Source organism: Bos grunniens, chromosome 7, assembly GCF_055505025.1.
Source record: "Bos grunniens cultivar Pamir isolate PY7600 chromosome 7, Bosgru_T2T1.0, whole genome shotgun sequence".
Taxonomy (NCBI): Eukaryota; Metazoa; Chordata; class Mammalia; order Artiodactyla; family Bovidae; genus Bos; species Bos grunniens.
In genome coordinates, this window is record NC_141171.1 from 3,590,694 (window position 1) to 3,612,007 (window position 21,314).

A 21,314-nucleotide genomic window follows, 5' to 3' on the forward strand; every position below is an offset into this window, starting at 1 on the left:
TGGAGTGGGTTGCCATTTCCTTCTCCAATGGTTGAAGACACTAACTGCATAAATCTACCACTGTCATGGGAAGATGGACCCGACATTCTCAGACCACAAAGCACTACTCTCAAACACTGTGACCACACTCCTTTCAGCAGAACCAAAAATTTCACTGTACACCTCAGGCCTTCCCACGCAGAAAAATAAGACAAGGCTATCCATAACAACCCAAGAAAAAAGAGAACAGGGCATCCATGAAGTAATAACAGGCTGATACTCAAAATAAACACTTGGAAAACAAAAAATAATTCTTGGAAATTAAAAATATGATAACAGAAATAAAAGGTAGGAAGATAAAATTCAAGAAACAAAAGCAGAACAAAGACTGCTTCAAGATAGAAGAGCAGAAGGAAATGTGCTCATTTTCTCCTGCGAGGACAACAAAATCGCAACTAGCTGTTGAACAACCATCGACAGGAGGACACTGGAAACCACCAAGGACAAAGGACAAAGGAGACAGACTTCCACAAGACTGGGGCAAGCAGACGCCACTCTTGGGAGGGCACAAATAAGACCTTGCATGTACCAGGACCCAGGGGAATGAAGCAGTGACCCCACAAGAGATGGAGCCAGATCTAGCTGTGAGTGTTTGAGGGTCTCCTATGGAGGCATGGGTCCACAGTGGCCTGCAGTGGGGACAGGGGCACTGGCAGCAGGAGTCCTGGGAGGTGCGTGTTGGTCTAAGTCCTCTTACAGGTAGCTATTAGCCCTACCTTAGAGCCTGCAGACTCCACCACCGGGTCACCTCAGGCCAAACAACTAAAAGGGAGGGAGTGTAGTTCCACTCATCAGCAGACAACTGGATTAAAGATTTACGAAGCACAGCATGGCCTTGTCAAGCAGAGCAAGTCCCAGTTTTCCCCACAGCCAGTCCCTCCCATCTAAAAGCTTGCACAAGACTCATCCTCATTCACCAGAGGGCAGACAGAAGAAGCAAGAACTACAATCCCATAGTAACCACAATCACAGAAAGCAAACCAAGGTGAAAAGAAGTAGCATTATGTCCCAGGTAAAGGAACAAAATAAATTACCAGAAAAACAACTAAATGAAGTAGAAATAGGCAATCTTCCAGAAAAAGAATCCAGAATAATGATAGTGAAGATAATCCAGGATCTTGGAAAAAGAATGGCGGTAAAGACTGACAAGATGCAAGAAATGTTTACCAAATAAGAACTAAAGAACAGACAGAGATTTACAATACATTAAGAATAACTGAGGCAAACAAAAGGATAGATCTGGAAGACAAAATGCTGGAAATCACTGCCCCAAAACATAATACAGAAAAAAAGAATGAAAAGAAATGAAGGCAGCTTAAGAGACGTCTGGGACAACATTAAATGCACCAATATTCACATTACAGGGGTCCCAGAAGGAGAAGAGAGAGAGAAGGGAACCGAGAAAACATCTGAAGACAATAATAGCTGAAAACTTCCTGAAGATGGGAAAGGAAATTATTAACCAAGTCCAGGAAGCACAGAGAGTCCCAGGAAGAATAAACCCAAGGAGGAACACACCGAGACACAGTCATCAAACTGACCAAAATTAAAGACAAAGATAAAATATTAAAAGCAACAAGGGAAAAAAGACACAATAACACAGAAGAGAAATCCCACATAGTTATCAGCTGATTTCTCAAAAGAAACTCTACAAGCCAGAAGGGAAGGGCATGGCATAGTCCAAGTGATTAAAGGGAAGAAACCACAACTAAGAACACTACCCAGCAAGACTCTTGATCAGATCCAATGGAGAAACCAGGCTTTCCAGACAAGCAAGGCTAAGAGAGTTCAGCACCACCGAATCAGTTTCACAACAAATGCTAAAGGAACTTCTCTACTCAAGAAACAAAGAGAAGGAAAAGGTCTTCAAAAAACAAACCCAAACAATTAAGAAAATGGTAATGTTGCTGCAACTGCTAAGTCGCTTCAGTCGTGTCCGACTGTGCGACCCCATAGACGGCAGCCCATCAGGCTCCTCCGTCCCTGGGATTCTCCAGGCAAGAACACAGGAGTGGGTTGCCATTTCCTTCTCCAGTGCATGAAAGTGAAAAGTGAAAGTGAAGTAGCTCAGTCGTGTCCGACTCCTAGTGACCCCATGGACTGCAGCCTACCAGGGCCCTCCGTCCATGGGGTTTTCCAGGCAACAGTACTGGAGTGGGTTGCCATTGCCTTCTCCGAAGAAAATGGTAATAGGATCACATGTATCAATAATCACCTTAAATGTAAATAGATTAAATGCACCAACCAAAAGACATAGACTGGCTGAGTGAAAACAAAAACAAGACCCATATATATAGTTGTCTACAAAAGACCTATCTCAGACCTAGGGACACTTATAGACTGAAAGTATGGGGGTAGGAGAAGGTATTCCATGCAAATGGAATTCGTAAGAAAGCTGGAGTAGCAATACTCATATCAGACAAAATAGTCTTTAAAGAAAAGACTATTGTAAGAGACAAAGAAGGACACTACATAATGATCAACCTAAGAAAAAGACATAACAACTATAAATATATATGCACCCAGCATAGCAACACCTCAGTATGTAAGGCAAAATACTAACAAATATAAAGGAAGAAATTAACAGTAACACAATAATAGTGGAGGACTTTAACACCCCACTTTTATCAACGGACAGATCATCCAGACAGAAAATTAACAAGGAAACACGAGCCTTAAGTGACACTTTAGATGAGCTGGACTTGACTGATACTTAGAGAGCATTTCACCCAAAAGCAGCAGACTACGCATTCTTCTTCAGTGCACATGGAATATTCTCCAGGACCGACAACACCCTGGGCCACAAGGTGAGCCTTGGTAAATTTAAGAAAATCAAAATTATATCAAGCATCTTTCTGATCACAACATATCTGATTAGAAATAAATTATAAGGAACAAAACAAACCTCTAAAAACCACAAACACGTGGTGGCTAAACAATATGCTCCTCAACTACCACTGGGCCACTGAAGAAATCAAAGAGGAGTGAAAAACACCTGGAGGAAGGGAAGGGCTGCCCTCGTGTCTCAGATGGCAAAGAGTGTGCCTGTGATGCAGACCAGTGTTCGATCCCTAAGTTGGAAAGATCCCCTGGAGAAGAAAATGGCTACCCACTCCAGTATTCTTGCCTAGAGAATTACACAAAGGAGTCTGGCAGGCTACAGTCCATGGAGGCACAAAGAGTCAGACACGACTGAGTGATTGAGTGCACACACACACACACACACTGAGACACATGAAAACAAAAGCACAACAGTCCAAAATGTATGGGATCAAACAAAAGCAGTTCTAGGAGGGAAGTTTATAGCAATACTATCCTACCTCAAGAAATAAGAAAAATTTCAAATAACCTCGCACCTAAAGCAACTAGAGAAAGAACAAACAAAACCTACAGTTAGTAGAAGGAAGGAAATCATAAAGATCAGAGCAGAAATAAATGAAATGGAGACAAAAAAACATGCAAAGATCAATGAAACTAAAAGCTGGTTCTTTAAAAGGATAAACAAAATTAATAAACCCTAAGCAAGACTCACCAAGAAAAAAAGGAAAATTCAAATCAATAAAATTAGAAATGAAAAAGAAGTTACAATTGACTTCACAGAAATACCAAGGATCATAAGAGAATACTATGAACAATTGTTTGCAAATAAAATGGACGACCTGGAAGAAATGACCAAATGCTTACAAAGGTACAGTCTCCTTACACCAGGAAGAAATAAAAAATATAATAAACAGACCAATCACAAGCACTGAAATCAAAACTGTGATTAAAAACCTCTTGGGCTTCCCTTGTGGCTCAGCTGGTAAAGAATCCACCTGTAATACAGGAGACCTGGGTTCGATCCCTGGGCTGGAAAGATGCCCTGGAGAAGGGAAAGGCTACCCACTCCAGTATTCTGGTCTGGAGAATCCCAGGAACTGTATAATCCATTGGGTCACAAACAGTCGGACACAACTTTCACTTTCACCAAAGAAAAGTCCAGGACCTGATGGCTTCACTGGTGAATTTTATCAAACATTTAGAGAAGAGTTACCTATCATTCTGAAATGGTTCAAAAAAGTTATAGAAGAAGGAAAATTCCAAACTCATTTTATGAGACCACTATCACTCTAACCAAAAGCAAAGATACCACACAAAAAAAGAAAACTACAGGCCAATATCACTGATGAACATAGACGCAAAAATTCTCAACAACATACTAGCAATGTGTATCCAACAATACATTAAAAAGATAACAGACCATGAACGAGAGGGATTCATTCCAGGGATACAAGGATTTTTCATCCACCAATCAATCAATGTGAAACACCAAATCAACAAACTGAAGAACAAGAACGATATAATCATCTCATTAGATGTGGAGAAAGCTTTTGATAAAATTCAGCACCCATTTATGATAAAAAAAAAAAAACTCTCCAAAGAGTGGGAATAGAGGATACACACCTCAACATAATGAAGACCATATACGACAAACATACAGCTAATACCACACCCGATGGTCAAAAGCTGAAAGCATCCCCTCTAAGATCAGGAAAGGATGTCCGTTCTGGCCACTTTTATTCAACATAGTTTTGGAAGTCCTAGCTCCAGCAACAGAGAAGGCAATGGCACCCCACTCCAGTACTCTTGCCTGGAAAATACCATGGATGGAGGAGCCTGGTAGGCTGTAGTCCATGGGGTCGCTAAGAGTCAGACACGACTGAGCGACTTCACTTTCACTTTTCACTTTCATGCATTGGAGAAGGAAATGGCAACCCACTCCAATGTTCTTGCCTGGAGAATCCCAGGGACGGGGGAGCCTGGTGGGCTTCCGTCTATGGGGTCACACAGAGTCGGACACGACTGAAATGACTTAGCAGCAGCAGCAGCAGCTCCAGCAATCAGAGAAGTAAAAGAAGTAAATGGAATCCAAATGGGAAAAGAAGAAGTTAAACTGCCACTGCAGATGACATGATACTATACATAGCAGATCCTAAAGATGCTACCAGAAAACTACCAGAGCTCATCAATGAATTTGGTAAAGCTGCAGATTACAAAATCAATACACTAAAATCTGTTGCATTTCTATACACTAACAATGAAAGATCCAGGAGAGGAATTCAAGAAGCAATTCCATTTACTATCACAACAAAATGAATAAAACACCTAAGGAGACAAAAGACCTATACTCCAAAAACTATAAGATGCTGATGAAAGATATCAAAGAGGACACAAAAAGATGGAAAGAAATACCATGTTCGTGGATTGGAAAAATCAACACTGTCAAAATGACTATATTACCCAAGGCAATCTACAGATTCGATGCAATCCCTATCAAATTATCAATGGCATTTTTCAAAGAACTAGAACAAAAAATCTCAAAATTTAATGGAGACATAAAAGACCCCGAATAACCAAAGCAATCCTGAGAAAGAGAAACAGAGCTGGAGGAATCAGGCTCCCTGACTTCAGACTATACTACAAAGCTACAGTCATCAAAACAATATGGTACTGGCCCAAAAATTGAAATATTTATCAATGGAACAGGATAGAACACCCCCAAATACACCCAAACACCTACAGTCAATTAATCTATGACAAAGGAAGCAAGACTACACAATGCCGGAAAGACAATCTCTTCAACGAACGGTACTGGGAAAACTGCACAGCCACAAGTAAAAAAAATGAAATTAGATCATTCTTTAACTCCATACACAAAAATAAGCTCAAAATGGATTAAATGCCTAAATGTGAGACCAGACACTATAAAACTCCTAGAGGAAAACAGGCAGAACACTCTCTGACATAAATCACAGGAACATCTTTTCCAATCTATCTCTCAAAATAATGTAAATAAAAACAAAAATAAACAAATGGGACCTAATTAAACTCAAAAGTTTTGCATGGCAAAGGAAACAATAAACAAAATGAAAAGACAATCCACAGATTTGCAAATGATGTGACTGATGGGCGATTAGTCTCCAAAATTTACAAAGAGCTTATGATGCTTAAAAGCATCAAAACAAACACCCCACTCAAAAAATGGGCAGAAGACCTGAACAGACATCTCTCCAAAGAGGACATACAGATGGCCAAAGGCAACGAAAAGATGCTCAACATCACTAGTTACTGCTGCTGCTGCTAACTTGCTTCAGTCATGTCCGACTCTGTGCGACCCCATAGACGGAAGCCCACTAGGGTCCCCCGTCCCTGGGATTCTCCAGGCAAGAACACTGGAGTGGGTTGCCATTTCCTTCTCCAATGCATGAAAGTGAAAAGTGAAAGTGAAGTCGCTCAGTCGTGTCCAACTCTTAGCAACCCCACGGACTGCAGCCTACCAGGCTCCTCCGTCCATGGGATTTTCCAGGCAAGAGTACTGGAGTGGGGTGCCATTGCCTTCTCCCTAGTTACTAGAGAAGGAAATGGCACCCCACTCCAGTGTTCTTGCCTGGAGAATCCCAGGGACGGGGGAGCCTGGTGGGCTGCCGTCCATGGGGTCGCACAGAGTTGGACACGACTGAAGCGACTTAGCAGCAGCAGCAGCAGTTACTAGAGAAACACAAATCAAAACTACAGTGAGCTATCTCCTCACACCAGTCTGAATGGCTATCATCAAAAAATCCAAACAGTGAATGCTGGAGGGTGAAGGGGGAATGTAAACACCTACACTGTTGGTGGGAATATAAACTGATATAGCCATCATGGAGAACAGCATGACGCTTTCTTAAAAAACTAAAATTAGAGCTACCATATACCCTGCAATCTCACTCCTGGGCATATATCCAGAGAAAAACATGACCCAAAAGGATACATGCACTCCAATGTTCATTGCAGAACTGTTTACAATAACCAAGACTTGGAAGCAACCTAAATGTCCACCACCAGAGGAATGGATAAAGAAGATGTGGTATATATCTACAACTGAATATTACTCAGCCATTAAAAAGAATGAAATAATGCCATTAGCAGTATCATGAATGGACCTAGAGAGTGTCATACTGAGTGAAGTAACTCAGACAGAGAAAGAGAAATACTGTATGACATCCCTTATGCTGCTGCTGCTAAGTCACATCAGTCATGTCCGACTCTGTGCGACCCCATACACGGCAGCCCACCAGGCTCCCCTGTCGCTGGGATTCTCCAGGCAAGAACAATGAAGTGGGTTGCCATCTCCTTCTCCAGTGCATGAAAGTGAAAAGTGAAAGTAAAGTCGCTCAGTCGTGTTCGACTCTTTGCAACCCCATGGACTGTAGCCTACCAGGCTCCTCTGTCCATGGGATTTCCCAGACAAGAGTACTGGAGTGAGGTGCCATTGCTTTCTCCAACATCCCCTATATGTGCAATCAAAAAAGACAAGTCCTTCATTGGAAGGACTGATGCTGAAGTTGAAGCTCCAATACTTTGGTCACTTGATTCAAAGAACCGACTCATTGGAAAAGACTCTGATGCCGGGAAAGATTGAGGGTAAGAGGAGAAGGGGACGACAGAGGATGAGTTTGTTGGATGGCATCATTGTCTCAATGGACGTGGCTTTGAGCAAACTCTGTGAGATGGTAAAGGACAGGGAAGCCTGGTGTGCTGCAGGTCACAGGGCTGCAAAGAGCGGGATACAACTTAGTGACTAAACAACAACAAAAAAGAAATGATACAAATGAACTTATGTACAAAACAGAAAGAGACTCACTGACTTAGAAAACAAACTTATGGTTGCCGGGGGAAGGGACAGTTAGGGAGTTTGGGAAGGTCATATACACATTGCTATATTCAAAATGGATAACCAACAGAGACCTACTGTGTAACACATGGAACTCTACTCAGTGTTATACATCAGCCTGGATGGGAGGAGTTCAGGAGACAATGGATACATGTGTATGTGTGGCTGAGCCCCTCCGCTGTCCACTTGAAACTACCACAACGTTGTTAAATGGGCTATACCCCGATAGGGCTTCCCAGGCGGCACCAGTGGTGAAGAACCTGCCTGCCCATGCAGGAGATGTAAGACACACTGGTTCGATCCCCGGGTTGGGAAGATCCCCTGGAGAAAAAAATGGCAACCCACTCTAGTATCCATGCCTGGAGAATCCCATGGACAGAGCAGCCTGGCAGGCTAGTCAATGGCATCACAAAGAGCTGGACATGACTGAGCAACTTAGCACACACATACCCCAGTACAAAATAAAAAGTTTAAAATCTGAAGAAAAAGCAGAACAAAAGGACGAGGAAAAAGAAAAATGAGAACAATATTGGAAGATCAGTTCAGAGTTCAAGAAGTCAGATAACAAAACGGGGGAGTTCCAAAAGAAATACATTTTAAAAAATGAGGTGAAAAAATTTCAAAGAAATAATACAGGAAATAATAGGCTTACTGAGTGTCTATCACAATCAGCTTGAAAGGACCCACGCCAAGAAGAATCAGGAACCACAAGACCACCATCTAGGAACACCAGTCAGCTGCTCTCTGGGTAAATCACCACAGAGCTACACAGTATGGCGTCTGCATGTACCCTTCCTGTTCAGGTATTTATATTTTAATTCTATATTTTTCCTACAGTATTATTTTGCATGTTAAAAATCATATAATGGTATCCTGCTGTACACATCTCTTTGCAACTTGCTTTGTTTTTCAAACAGTGCTTTGAGATTTATTCAAGTTGATATCTAATATATAACAGTTAACACGAAAAATTGGTCTATTTTGTGACTAAAACATAGCTTATATACCCAATCCCCTTGAGAAACAACTGATTGTAATTGCTCACTACTGTCCAGAGTCTTTTATGAAAGTTCATGTCCACACACGCTGTGCACGAGAGCCAACATTTCCCAGGTTACACATCTGAAAGGGAAAGGTCACAGCACGGGGTCTGTGCACCTCTGGCTTCACCAGGTATTGACAATTGCTCTCCTAAGTGGCTGAGCCAATTCACATTCTTGACAGGAACATCAGAGTTATTATCATCCCACATCTGAACTAACAGCTGGGGTTACCCACTAATATACTTGTTGGTTTAATTTAACTTTCCTTATTACTAGGGATGATGAACTCCCTTTTTACTGGTCTTTTGGGATTTCTCCATTGCGAGACACTGTGGCAGAGACTACTCATGATCCCTATTATCCATTCTCCTCTTTTTCCTTTGATGGTGAAATACCTAGGTAACCTCTCACAACCACCCAGCTTCTTTGTTCGTAAGTGTAGCTACGAGATTAAGCCCTGCCAGTAGGATATGGGCAGAACTGATAAGGGCGATTTTGGGGTCATCTTCTTAAAGACATGGCTGTACACCCTGGGCTCCCTCTCTGTTCCGCCTCCCCACTGGCTGGGAATGATCGATGCCACCAACTTCTGACGTAGTAATGGTGCCATGTGATAAGACAGGAGGACGTTCCAGTCAACATGCAGCCCCAGGTTACGGTGTAAAGCAGAGCTTTATATCTGCCTGGGATACCTACCTTCCTTTGGACCATTAGATTAAACTTCTAGCTTTTATCAACCACAATATTTTTGGATCTCTGTTACAGTGGCTTGTTAGTCTAAACCCCAATCAACGACCTTTCCTAACGTTCCTGTTGAATGGTCTTTTTCTCATTCGGCCTGTAACTAACTGGATGTTAATCTTTTGTTGGGATATGGGCAGGTATCACAAGTACTCTCTTCCAGTCTCAGGGTCATCCTTTCCCTTTGTCTTTTGTCAAAAGAGGATTTACAAACCACCCAACTGTTCTCCAAAAGTATTATGCCATTTGTTATTTTTATTATATTCTTTGCAGCCAAAGATGGAGAAGCTCCATACAATCAATAAAAACAAGACCTGGAGCTGACTGTGGCTCAGATCATGCGCTCCTTATGGCAAAATTCAGGCTTAAATGAAGAAAGTAGGGGATACCGCTAGGTCATTCCAGGATGACCTAAATCAAAGCCTTCATGATTACACAGCTGAGGTGACAAATAGATTCACGGGATCAGATCTTGTAGGAGTGCCTGAGAATTATGATTGGGACACTGTACAGGAGGCGGTGACCAAAACCGTCCCCAAGAAAAACAAATGTAAGAAGGCAAAGTGGTAGTCTGAGGAGGCTTTATAAATAGCCGAGGAAAGAAGAGAAACAAGAAAGGGAAAGACATTCCCAATGAATGCAGAGTTCCAGAAAACAGCAAGGAGAGCCAAGAAGCCCTTCTTAAATGAGAAATGCAAGGAAATAGAGGAAAACAATACAACTGGAAAGACAAGAGATCGCTTCAAGAAAAGGGGCGATATCAAGGGAACATTTCATGCAAGAATGGGCACGATAAAGGACAGAAACAGCAAGGACCCAACAGAAACAGCAGAGTGAGAAGAAGTGGCAACAATACACAGAAGAACTACACAAGGAAGTTCTTAATGACCCAGATAATCACGATGGTGTGGTCACTCACCGAGAGCTGGACACCCTGGAGTGTGAAGTCAAGTGGGTCTGAGGAAGCATTACTATGAACAAAACTAGTAGAGCTGATGGAATTTCAGCTGAGTTATTTAAAATCCTAAAAGATGATGCTGTTAAAGTGCTGCATCCAGTATGTCAGCAAATTTAGAAAACTCAGCAGTGGCCACAGGACTGGAAAAGGTCAGTTTTCTTTCCAATCCCAAAGAAGGGCAATGCCAAAGAATCTTCAAACTACTCTACAACTGCACTCATTTCACATGCTAGCAAGGTTATGCTCAATATCCTTCAAGTCAGGCTTCAGCAGTACATGAACTGAGAACTTCTAGATGTACAAGCTGGGTTTTGAAGAGGCAGAGGAACCAAAGATCAAATTGCCAGCATTTGCTGGATCATGGAGAAAGCAAGGGAGTTCCAGAAGAGCATCTACTTCTGCTTCATTGACTACACTAAATCCTCTGACTGTGTGGATCACAACAAACTGCGGAAAATTTTCAAAGAGATGGGAATACCAGACCACTTTACCTGTCTCCTGAGAAACCTTTATGCAGGTCAAGAGGCAACACAGACACAGGCAATGGACTGGTTCAAAACTGGAAGAGGAGTAGGGCAAGGCTGTACTGTGTCACTCTGTTTATTCAACTTCTATGCAGAGTACATCATGGGAAATGCCAGGCTGCATAAATCACAAGCTGCAATCAAGATTGCTGGGAGAAATATCAACAACCTCAGATGCAGAGATGATACCACTCTAATGGCAGAAAGCAAAGAGGATCTAAAGAGCCTCTTGAGGACGGTGAAAGAGGAGAGAGAAAAGCTGGCTTGAAATTCAACATTCAAAAAACTAAGATTATCACATCCTGTCCCATTACTTCATGGCAAACAGAAGAGGAAAAAGTGGAAGCAGTGTCAGATTTTACTTTCTTGGGCTCCAGAATCACTGTGGACGGTGACTGCAGCAGTGAAGTTAAAAGGTGCTTGCCCCTTAGAAGGAAAGCTATGACAAACCTAGACAGCATATTAAAAAGCAGAGACATCACTTTGCCAACAAAGGTCCACACAGTCAAGCTATGATTGTTCCCACAGTCACATTCAGATGTGAGAACTGGACCATAAAGAAGGCTGCCCGTGTGTGTGCTAAGTCGCTTCAGTTGTGCCCGACTGTTTGCGACCCTATGGACTATAGCCTGTCAGGCTCCTCTGTCCACGGGCTTCTCCAGGCAGAAATATTGGAGTGGGTTGCCATGCCCTCCTCCAGTGAATCTTCCCAACTCAGGGACTGAACACATGTTTCTTATGTCTCCTACATTGGCAGGTTGGTTCTTTACCCCCAGTGCCACCTGGGAAGCCCAAAGAAGGCTAAGTGAGAAAGAGTTAAGTCACTCAGTCGTGTCTGATTCTTTGCAATCCCATGGACTGTAGCCTGCCAGGATCCTCTGTCCATGGAATTCTCCAGGCATGAATACTGGAGTGGGTAGCCATTCCCTTCTCTAGGGGAGCTTCCCAACCCAGGGATCAAACCTGGGTTTCCAACATTGCAGGCATATTCTTTACCTTCTGAGCCACCAGGGAAGTGCTGAAGAATTGATGCTTTTGAGCTGTGGTGTTGGAGAAGACTCTTGTGAGTCCCTTGGACTGCAAGCAAATCAAACCAGTCCATCCTAAAGGAAATCAACCCTAAATATTCATTGGAAGGACTGCTGCTGAAGTTGAAGCTCCAACATTTTGGCCACCTGATGCAAAGAGCCGAGTCATTGGAAAAGACTCTGATGTTGGGAAAGATTGAAGGCAATAGGAGAATGGGGCAGCAGAGGATAGGATAGATAGATAGCATCACCAACTCAATGGACACGAATCTAAGCAATCTCTGGGAGAGAGTGGAGGACAGAGGAGCCTGGCCTGCTACACAGTCCATGGGGTCGCAAGGAGTCAGACACTACTTAGCAACAGAAGAACAACAAAATTCTTACTTTTAGTTGTTACTAATCTGATCATTAAAACCTAGATTTCCATTATTTTAGTGTACATTTCTTTGATTTCCAGTGTGGATGAACATTCTTCTAAATCTCGGATCTCAATGTTCTGTTGTATGTTGAAGCTATTTAATAGGTGTCTCTCTTTCCTACAGGACTGTTGTGCTAGTCTACGAGGGTTGCCTGCTCTAACAAACAACTCCCAGAATCTTTAGGGCCTAGCCCAGTAAAGGACTATCGCTTGTTCACACTGCAGTCCAATTGAGGGCTCAGATCAGGGTTCTGCTCTGGGAGGCCACTTGGGGCCCTAAACTCTATCTAACTAATGTTCCTGTCCTAGCGCCTTCCAGTCCTGGAGGATTCCAGCAGATAAAGGGGAAGACAGTCTTAGAGATTGGGTAGGAGAGCTTTTAGAGTCTAGGCCTGCAAGTGACCAACACCACTTCTGTAACAACTCAGTCGTATAACTCCTGAACTGCAAGAAGAGTGGGAAAATGTCTAGCCTTGTTCCCATGAGGAAAGCTCACAGAGGTCTGATGATGTTACATCTCATTTACCATAAGCACCTCCTCTTAAGAATAAGAAGCAGGGCCCAGTTCCCTGTAGCTCTAGCACAAAGCCCTTTACCACACAGGGCTTAGAAATAGCAACAGGTGGTGACTCCAGAAGCAAGGGTCTCACCAACAGCAGTCATGCACCCCTGGTCTCAGGGTCCATCATAAGACTGTCACCTCATCCTGAGCTCTCAAGCAACCATTCCAGACATCAGGGAGGGAGAGGTTACTCCTCCTAGACTCAAAAATCCCTGACATATTTTATAGGTCGTATAGTTAGCACAGCACTTCTCAAAGTGTGGTCTTTGAGACCCTCCAAAGGAGTCTGGGAGGTCAAAATTACTTCATACAATACCACAACGCTCTGTAGCTTTTTACTCTCATTCTCTCACAAGTGTAGAGTGGCGTTTCCAGAGACTTGTGATATCACATGTGACTTGTGATACCACAGCAGACTGATTGCAGAAGCAAGCATGAGAATTCAGCTGTTTTATACTAAGCTTTACCTTAAAGAGAGGTGCAGAAAATCTTAAACACTGACACTCCTCTCACTACACATTTTGCTTTATAAAAGTTATTTTTCATTAAAAAAAAAATTGTCATTTATTTTACTAGAAGCCTGGCATGCTGCAGTCCATGGGGTCGCAAAGAGTCGGACGTGACTGAGCAACTGAACTGAACTGAGGACTTGGATTTATCATTGTACTTTTTAAGTGAATAATTATTTAATGCCTTAGTTTTTTTAAAAAATATGGTACATATTGGTATATACAACCCACATAAACAAAAGCTCTTTGGATACTCAATTTTTAAGGAGGATGAGATGGTCCCCAAGACTGAAGGTTTGCGAGTGGTTTGGGGCAGTGGCTAAGATGGCAGTTTCTGAAGCCAAAATGCTTTAGCTCAAACCCTGCTGCTATACAGGTATGAAAAAGAAATAAAGATGAACTATGCTAACAAACTTAGTGTGTGTGACCTTGAACAAATTATTTGGCCTCTCAGCCTCAGTTTCCCCATGGACAAAATGTGGACCAACATGCTCTTCCTGGCTTGTCTGGTGACTGAATGAGGTAATCCCCATATACACTTAAAACTGTACTTGGCACATACTGCACGCTCAGTGAATGCTGGCCCTCATTTATTTGTATGCCCACAGCAGTCAGCTCAGCGCAACTGCCCAGGAGTACAGCTTGTGTTTTCAGATGCTGAATGTGAAATAAATGGAAGATGATGGAAAAGATACCATACCACAGCCATTCCAAGGCCAGGCTAGGATTCCAGAGTTTGCTTACCTGTCAGCCACATCCAGGTCAGATTCCATCTTGTCCAGGCCTCTGGAGATACCGTCGAGTTGCTCGCCCTGATGGTGGAGGACTCTGGCTGTGTCTTCCAGACGCTTCTGGGTACAGGCCATCAGACAAGTCAGCTCCTTCCCCTTGGTCATGGAGGAGGAGGCCGCCTCAGCGGCAGCTCCTGACTCGGACAACAGCAGCTCTCTCCAGAAATGCTCGATGACGCTGAAAACAGCATTTCGGCTAGGCTGCAAGGAACTGAACCAGTGCTTGCTGTGGTCCCTCTCCAGGATGGTAATGGAACTGAAGATAAAATGAGAAGCTTCTTTCTTGATCTCAATTATACTAGAGAGGGGAAAGCTGACAAGAGTCTCTCTAGTTTTATCAGTCATAAACTTCAGCGAGAGAGAAGTTAACGACAGTCTTCCAGGGACCCATCGCTTTTCAAGCTCTAAATAATAGGAGCACGGCCAGGTTTGGACACAGGTGTCTCCGCTCATCTGGTTCCTGCGTCGGTTTGCACCACGGCCAACGTCGCTCTGCCTCTGAAGGAAAGGGCACACATTAGTGGGCAGACAAGCCCGAAACAGACCTGGACACCTGGACCAGGGACAGCAGGACACGGACGCTGAGGGGTGATCCGGGTTCCGAGCCCACGGGAGACTCCAGCACAGGCCAGGCCCGCACCTGCACGGGCTCTCACACCACCTGTCACAGGCAGGATGAAGACTGCACCCAACGCGGAAGAGAAGCGAGGGCGGCAGCCAGGCCTGTACTGGTCCCAGAGCACCACGGTCCCCAGGAGCCCTGCACCACAGCACCCTCGATGCTCATCTGTGGCCAGATGCGACCGAGGGAGAAAACCACTGGGAACGACTGCCCATGGATTCTTCACAGGAGCACCACTCTAGCTGCGATGGCTCCCACCACTGTACGTACTACAAGTTTCTAAACCAACACTCTTCTTTTGACAATTTTATAAGTTTACTTAGTTTCATATAGAAAATAATCCTACAGACTTTTTCATTTGTGTAATCCCAACCAACTTGATAGAGTTCCATATCATTATATGTACATATTTATATATAGTTTTATATAGTTACAGGTAACAAAGGTATACTATTCATATCTACAGGTTGCATTTACCAATGCATTTTTTTCTTTTTTTGGACACGCTGCACAGCTTGTGGGATCTTAGTTCTCCAACCAATGACTGAACCCAAGCCCTCAGCAGTGAGAGTGCAGAGTCCCACCCACTGGACCAGCAGGGCATTCCTTATCAAAGCATTTAAAAGTCATGAATGACAGATCTGAAACAGCCCTTGTAGAACACTCGGTCCGACCCTCTCATCATACAGATAAAGAATATAGGGCCAAGAAAGGATGAAGACTTTGTACAGGGTCAAACCACAAGTTTTAAGTCCCCCAACACACTATGCTGGGCTGCAAGCAGAAAAGAAACAACATCCTTGGCTCACAGAGCTTAAGAGTCCACTGGAATTCTATAAACTTCCTCACTGAGTTATACTCTAAAGACTCAAAACTCTTCAAAGTAATTACTGTACTACATGCCGCATCAAACAACACAAGGCTAGACACCACAAAAGGGAGTAGCTGCACCTGAGGAGCTGCACTGAATTGAGAGGCCCGGTTATAAAGAAATAAAGTCACTTGAGATTTGGAAGAGCATCATCAACTGTGAAGTGAGTTAATGCGAGAAAACAAAAAACCCAAAGCTCATAGGTTACAGGCATAAAAAGAGATGTAAAGAAGTCTTAACTGGACTACAGTGGCATCTAACTGGTCTCCCGCCTTTGGTACTCCAAAACACTACCTGCTGCTACTGAAACCTTCTTTCCAGAGTGAGAGAGGCCTTACCCGCCCCTGACCCCTCCTCCCCTCTTTCTACCTTGCAGGGCTGTACAGAACTTATGCACACTTACAGAACATGTTAAATGGTAGGATGACCACTTGTTATTTGACTGCAGGCTCTCAAAGGGCAATGATCATATTTTATTCATAACCCTGACTCAGGAAACACTTTGAGACTGAACGAGTGCAGCAGATACTCATGGCTCATGGTGTCTGTCCAGCTGTGACCCTCAGCACAGTTGTGGTCGGTGCTCAGGCTGGCCTCACCCTGCTGCTTAATGTTCTCCATACAAGGTGTGGACATTACACAGAGGGAATTCTTCACAGTGTTTCTCCACATATTATATCAAAAACTGATATGAAATTTTATGTCATGAGAACTGTCCAAGAATATCTTCCTTGTAACTGTGGATAGTGTCTTCCTCCTGGCTGAGAGATCTGTTTCCTGACCAGGATAAGAAGTGAGTGTCCCCTCTGAGGCAAGGGTTAGACAGGTTTGCTAGCAGTCCCCCCGTAAGTTATGCCACAAACCCATGGAATGTGCAGCATCCACGAGGGCCTTAGAAGTTAGGGGCAAAGTGGGCAGATGTACAAGAATCCTGCTACACAGCAGGCCCTTTCTCTCTGACCAAGGGCCTCCTGTCTTCTTCCACATCTGCAAAACTAAGGCAGGCTCACTCTCAAACATATAATAAAGTCTCAGACTCTGCATGATTCCCGGCAATGATGCGCACCCCAAGATCATTCTATTTTGGGGTATGGGTTCTTCATACCAGAATCTCTATTAAAACTAAGTATTTAGGAAGTAAACTCCACAAATCAACTCTATCAACTCATAACACCCCTAAGATGTTTCTATTTGACTTAAGGGAATCAAGACTTTCCCCAAACTTAATTCATTTTAAAAATAAGTACATGAAAAGCTCAAAAACAGGAGTCAGAAGGGTAGTTATAGCCAGGGAGAAGGGGGCCTTGAGGAGGACCCTGTGGTACTGGTAATGTTCTGCTTCTTGCCCTGGGTGTATTCATTTTGTGAGAATTCAAGATTTGTGCTTTTTCTGTTCTTATGATTGGCTAATTTTTCTGCATTAACACTTCAATAGAGGATTTACTAAATATTTACTAATAAAATAAAATTATATTAAAAATTAATAATAAATGTACGTACACATGAGAGATGTACCAAAACTAAATTTCAGCTGGGTATCACAATTTCGAAAACACCTAAAATCACTGCCTTGGGTAGCAGTGCATCTAGAAGACTACAACACAAAGCTCTCATACAGATAATGGCCGGTGTTCCCACTCATCTGTGAATGACCCCTTCTGTGTGTGACTCGGCCCTCCTGCATCCACTTCCTGATCTGTAGATGGAGGTCACTGTACGTATCTCATACTGCAGTGGTGAGGCTTAACTGAACCGATCTGTGAAAGGTGCTTAGACGAGTACTTGGCACCTAATATATGCTGTAAGTGTAATTATGAATACTACAAAGTATCTACAGAGCTAACTCAGCTCATCTATTAGGTGTGAAGAGTCTATAGTTTTCTCTTGATCCCACTTCTTTAGCAACCGCTAAAGCATCACTATACTCAGAATCTGTCATTTGGTCTCATTAGTTTTCACCATCTGATCAGAGTTGGCTACAGACAGCACCTGAAGAGAAAAAGAAACATGCCAGTGAAACAGAGGAGAAGAAAAGAAAGAAGGATGCGTGTAGACATGCAAAATTAAGGTGTCAAAACAACCTGATTCCATTACAAGAGGAATAAATTTAACTATGTTAATCAAACTGAAGCACTTTCCAAATATATTCTAGAACTTCTCTCAATCACAACAGCAAGGGCTGGCCCAAACTTCCCAGATACGCGTATGTGCCAGTCAAGCCCCGTTACAACTACAAAGCAGTCCAGTTTCCTAGCTCTGCTAATTACTAATACCTGCGATTAGGACAAGCCTAGAAGAAAGCTGCCACACCAAGATGAGAATGTTGTCATCACTACAAAGTAAGACATGGCACTTGGAAGTAATAAATATAAAGGTATCAGGGCTGGAGGGACCACAGAGATCATCTCCAATTCACTTCATTCAACAAATGAATGAGCACAGTCCTATCATGGCAAAAGCTCTCAAAGTCCACTGATAGGACTTTCCTGGAGGTCCAGTAATCAAGAATCCGCCTGCCAATGCAGGGGACACAGGTTCGATCCCTGGTCTGGGAAGACCCCACACGCCACGAGCAACTAAGCCCAGGCACCACAACCCCTGTGTGCCTGGAGCCCGCGCTCTGTGGCAGGAGAGGCCACTGCGGTGAGAAGCCTGTGCGCTGCCACGAAGGGCAGCCCCACCCCCCAGCACAACTAGAGAAAGCCCACACACGGCAAGGGAGACTCAGTTTAGCCAAAAATAAGTAAATAATTTTTTTTTTAATTGAAAGTCCACTGATGGCTTGGCTAATACTTTCAGGAGTATTAGCATCTTCAAGTGTTTTCTCTGAGTGTCAATTCTGAGAAAGCAATAGCCTTAGGATCTACATATTTAAGGAGACATGAACCCAAGAATCCATCTTCTCAGCCAACATGATGATGAATGCCAGACCAACACTAAAAACACACTGAACAAACAAACAAACTCATACTCCCAGCTCGGCAGGGCTCTGTAAACGATCCAGGAAATCCATGCTCTTATGTCACTGGAAAGCTAACAAAGATCTCCTCAGCTGTTTGAAACTCCTGACCTTCTGTACCAAAGACTGGTGTCATCTTCTTTGCGGGCTTTATCTGTGAGCTCCCTCCCAGGTCCTCCCGTCACATGCTAGGATTGTGAAGAAGCAGAAAGCAAGGGGCAGAGCAGTTGGGAGGGGGCCTTTCCTCTTAAACAGCAGTGCCCACTGGACAAAGGAACTGCAAAGCCAAAGGGTCTTCATCAGACCTTTCTCCCTAGAAAGAACACTCGCCCAAGCGCTCTGAAACAGACATAACACAGACTACAGAGCATCACCTGACTGGGACACAAGGGAGGTGCAGACCTTCAGCTTGTTATGCCATCCTTCCTCAGTTGTAAGGACCCTGGCAAGCCACCTGCATAGCCCACTAGCACCGTCTTGCCATGAGGCCTCTGCGCAGTCATTCAGATGTGAATAAGAGAAAAGATTTTTCTCTGAGAATTAGGGGACGACTAACCCCAACAATTTAACCATGTTTTTCAGTGTTTCCACATCCAAGACAAGGTGCCTCTGGCCTCAGTCACCAGTGTGCTCATAGCTCTGGTCAGGCTCCAGCTCTGAAACTGGCAGGACCTCGTCCTTCTGACTGGAAACAGCCTCCCGCCACCTGGCCACCCTGTGCCCGCCATCAACCCCAAGAGAGCTGATGAGGGGCAGGAGCTTGTTTACTGCTCCTCCCCACACGTAAGAGATTGACTCAGCATGAAAACTGAGTTCACACTAACAAACCACCTGACCTGAGCCGTCATTCCTGAGCATGCACTCTGGGAGGTATTCCTTGAACACTGAGATTACGCACAAATCCCCCACAGAATTGTTGAGTCTGGCATTGCAGCATCCAAGGAACCATGCTGTGGTTCCAGTGCCAGCTCCATCACAAACTTAATGACTGTGGAAAAGTTATTTCACCTTCTGGGTCTCTGTTAACCATTAAAATCACTAAAAGACCCAAGGACAACAGCAGCTCTAAACTATTCTAAAACTCTCTAAAGAGAAAAGAGGAAAGAAAATTCAAGAGAAGAGCAAAAACACTTCTCTTTCCTGTAGTATATAAAAGAAATACGAGAAAAGTACTTAGGTTTGACGAATACCAAGGAAAAAGCAAAAGGAGAAACCTGTGGCCACAACTTTTCCTACAACAGATTTCTATGGCAGCCTTCCAATCAGACCAAAATAAATGACGATTAAGTGGAAGAGCCAAAGGAACAACATTCCTGTGTGCGTTAGCATGACCCCACAGACACCCTCCCTTTCCCTCCGTTAGGACTCGGATACCACACCTGTCCCTGGGTGTCCACCTTTCCTCTCTCCACGCACAGTTTGTGGGAAGCAGTGTCCCCACTCCCTCAAAGACCAGGTTCTAGTCCTCTTGATCCCAACCCCCTTCCTCTCCAGCAGCAGTAACTTCTCTGTCCCTTCACCACTAGGAGAGGGTATGCTTTTCCCCACCTCTAAGGGCCAAGTAGTAAATATTTTAGGCTTTGTGAGCAGATGGTCTCTGTTAAAACTATTCTGCTGTTGCAGACTGTAAGTAGCCAGACAATCCCCACAGTCCACTCACTGTTCCTCCAAGAGACTCCAAATGCGGCCCTGTGCTTGGCCACCAGCCAGGAATGTCCCCCTCCAGACAGGCTCCTGTCCCCACTGCTCACGGACACTTCTCAGCCCAGGCCTCCAGGTGGCCAAATCTAATGCACACATCTGTTCTAAGCTCTGTCCAACACACCTGCCTACCTCCTGGGAGACATCATGTCTTGGATTCTTGGATACCATGCTCCCCTGGTCTCCCACCCCCTGGAGCCTGTTTTCAGTCTGCTCTGCTGGTTCTTCCTCTTCTACCTGACTGCTAAATGCTGGAATCACCAGGTCACAACCTTGGTCCTCTTAATCAATACTCGGTTCTTAAGTGAGTCAACACAGTTTCGTGGCATTAAATATACCTTCCAGCTGTTGCCTGGCAAACTTTCCTGTCCAGCCCAGACTCTCTTGAGACGTGAGTACTGCCTGGGCATTTCCACCTGACCATCTAATAGACATTTCCAACTTAGCAAGCCCCTCCATCTGCTCCCGCATTTCAGTGAAGGTGTGCCAGGTGAGTTCTCATAGATTCCCTCTGCCTTACCCTCTCAATCCATCAGCAAGTCCTGGCAGCCGTTTCTCACACCCGCCCTCTGCGCTCCCCGCCCCACAGCCACAACACTAGGCAATGTTGTCACCACTCTCCTGGACAACCTCCCATCTGACCTCCTTGTTTCATTCTGCCCCCCCACTCATTCTTTATCCAGCAGCCAAAGTGACAACCGTAAAACAAAATGAGAAAATATCGCTCTTCTACTGAAACCCTTCCCCATGTACCTTGAGCAAAGTCACCAGCTAAGACAGGTAGGCTTTAGTAACCACAGCCACACCACCCAGCCCAGTAGAGACAGCCTCTCTCTGCTCCGTTCTTCAGGGCTC

At 44.1% G+C, this 21,314-nt stretch overlaps 1 protein-coding gene across 4 annotated transcripts in view; it reads right to left on the bottom strand.

Annotated features, from left to right (window-relative positions):
• The window catches only part of SNAP47 (synaptosome associated protein 47), a 67,465-nt gene that overhangs the window by 42,805 nt on the left and 3,346 nt on the right, over positions 1 to 21,314 (bottom strand). For all 4 annotated transcript variants that reach the window (XR_015166412.1, XR_015166411.1, XM_086408119.1 and 1 more), the window contains exon 2: positions 14,260 to 14,804. Coding sequence is in view for 2 of the 4 variants with exons in the window: in XM_086408119.1 (XP_086264245.1) it covers positions 14,260 to 14,804 (545 nt within the window). In the remaining 2 variants the exon portion in view is untranslated. The remainder of the gene's footprint in view (positions 1 to 14,259; positions 14,805 to 21,314) is intronic.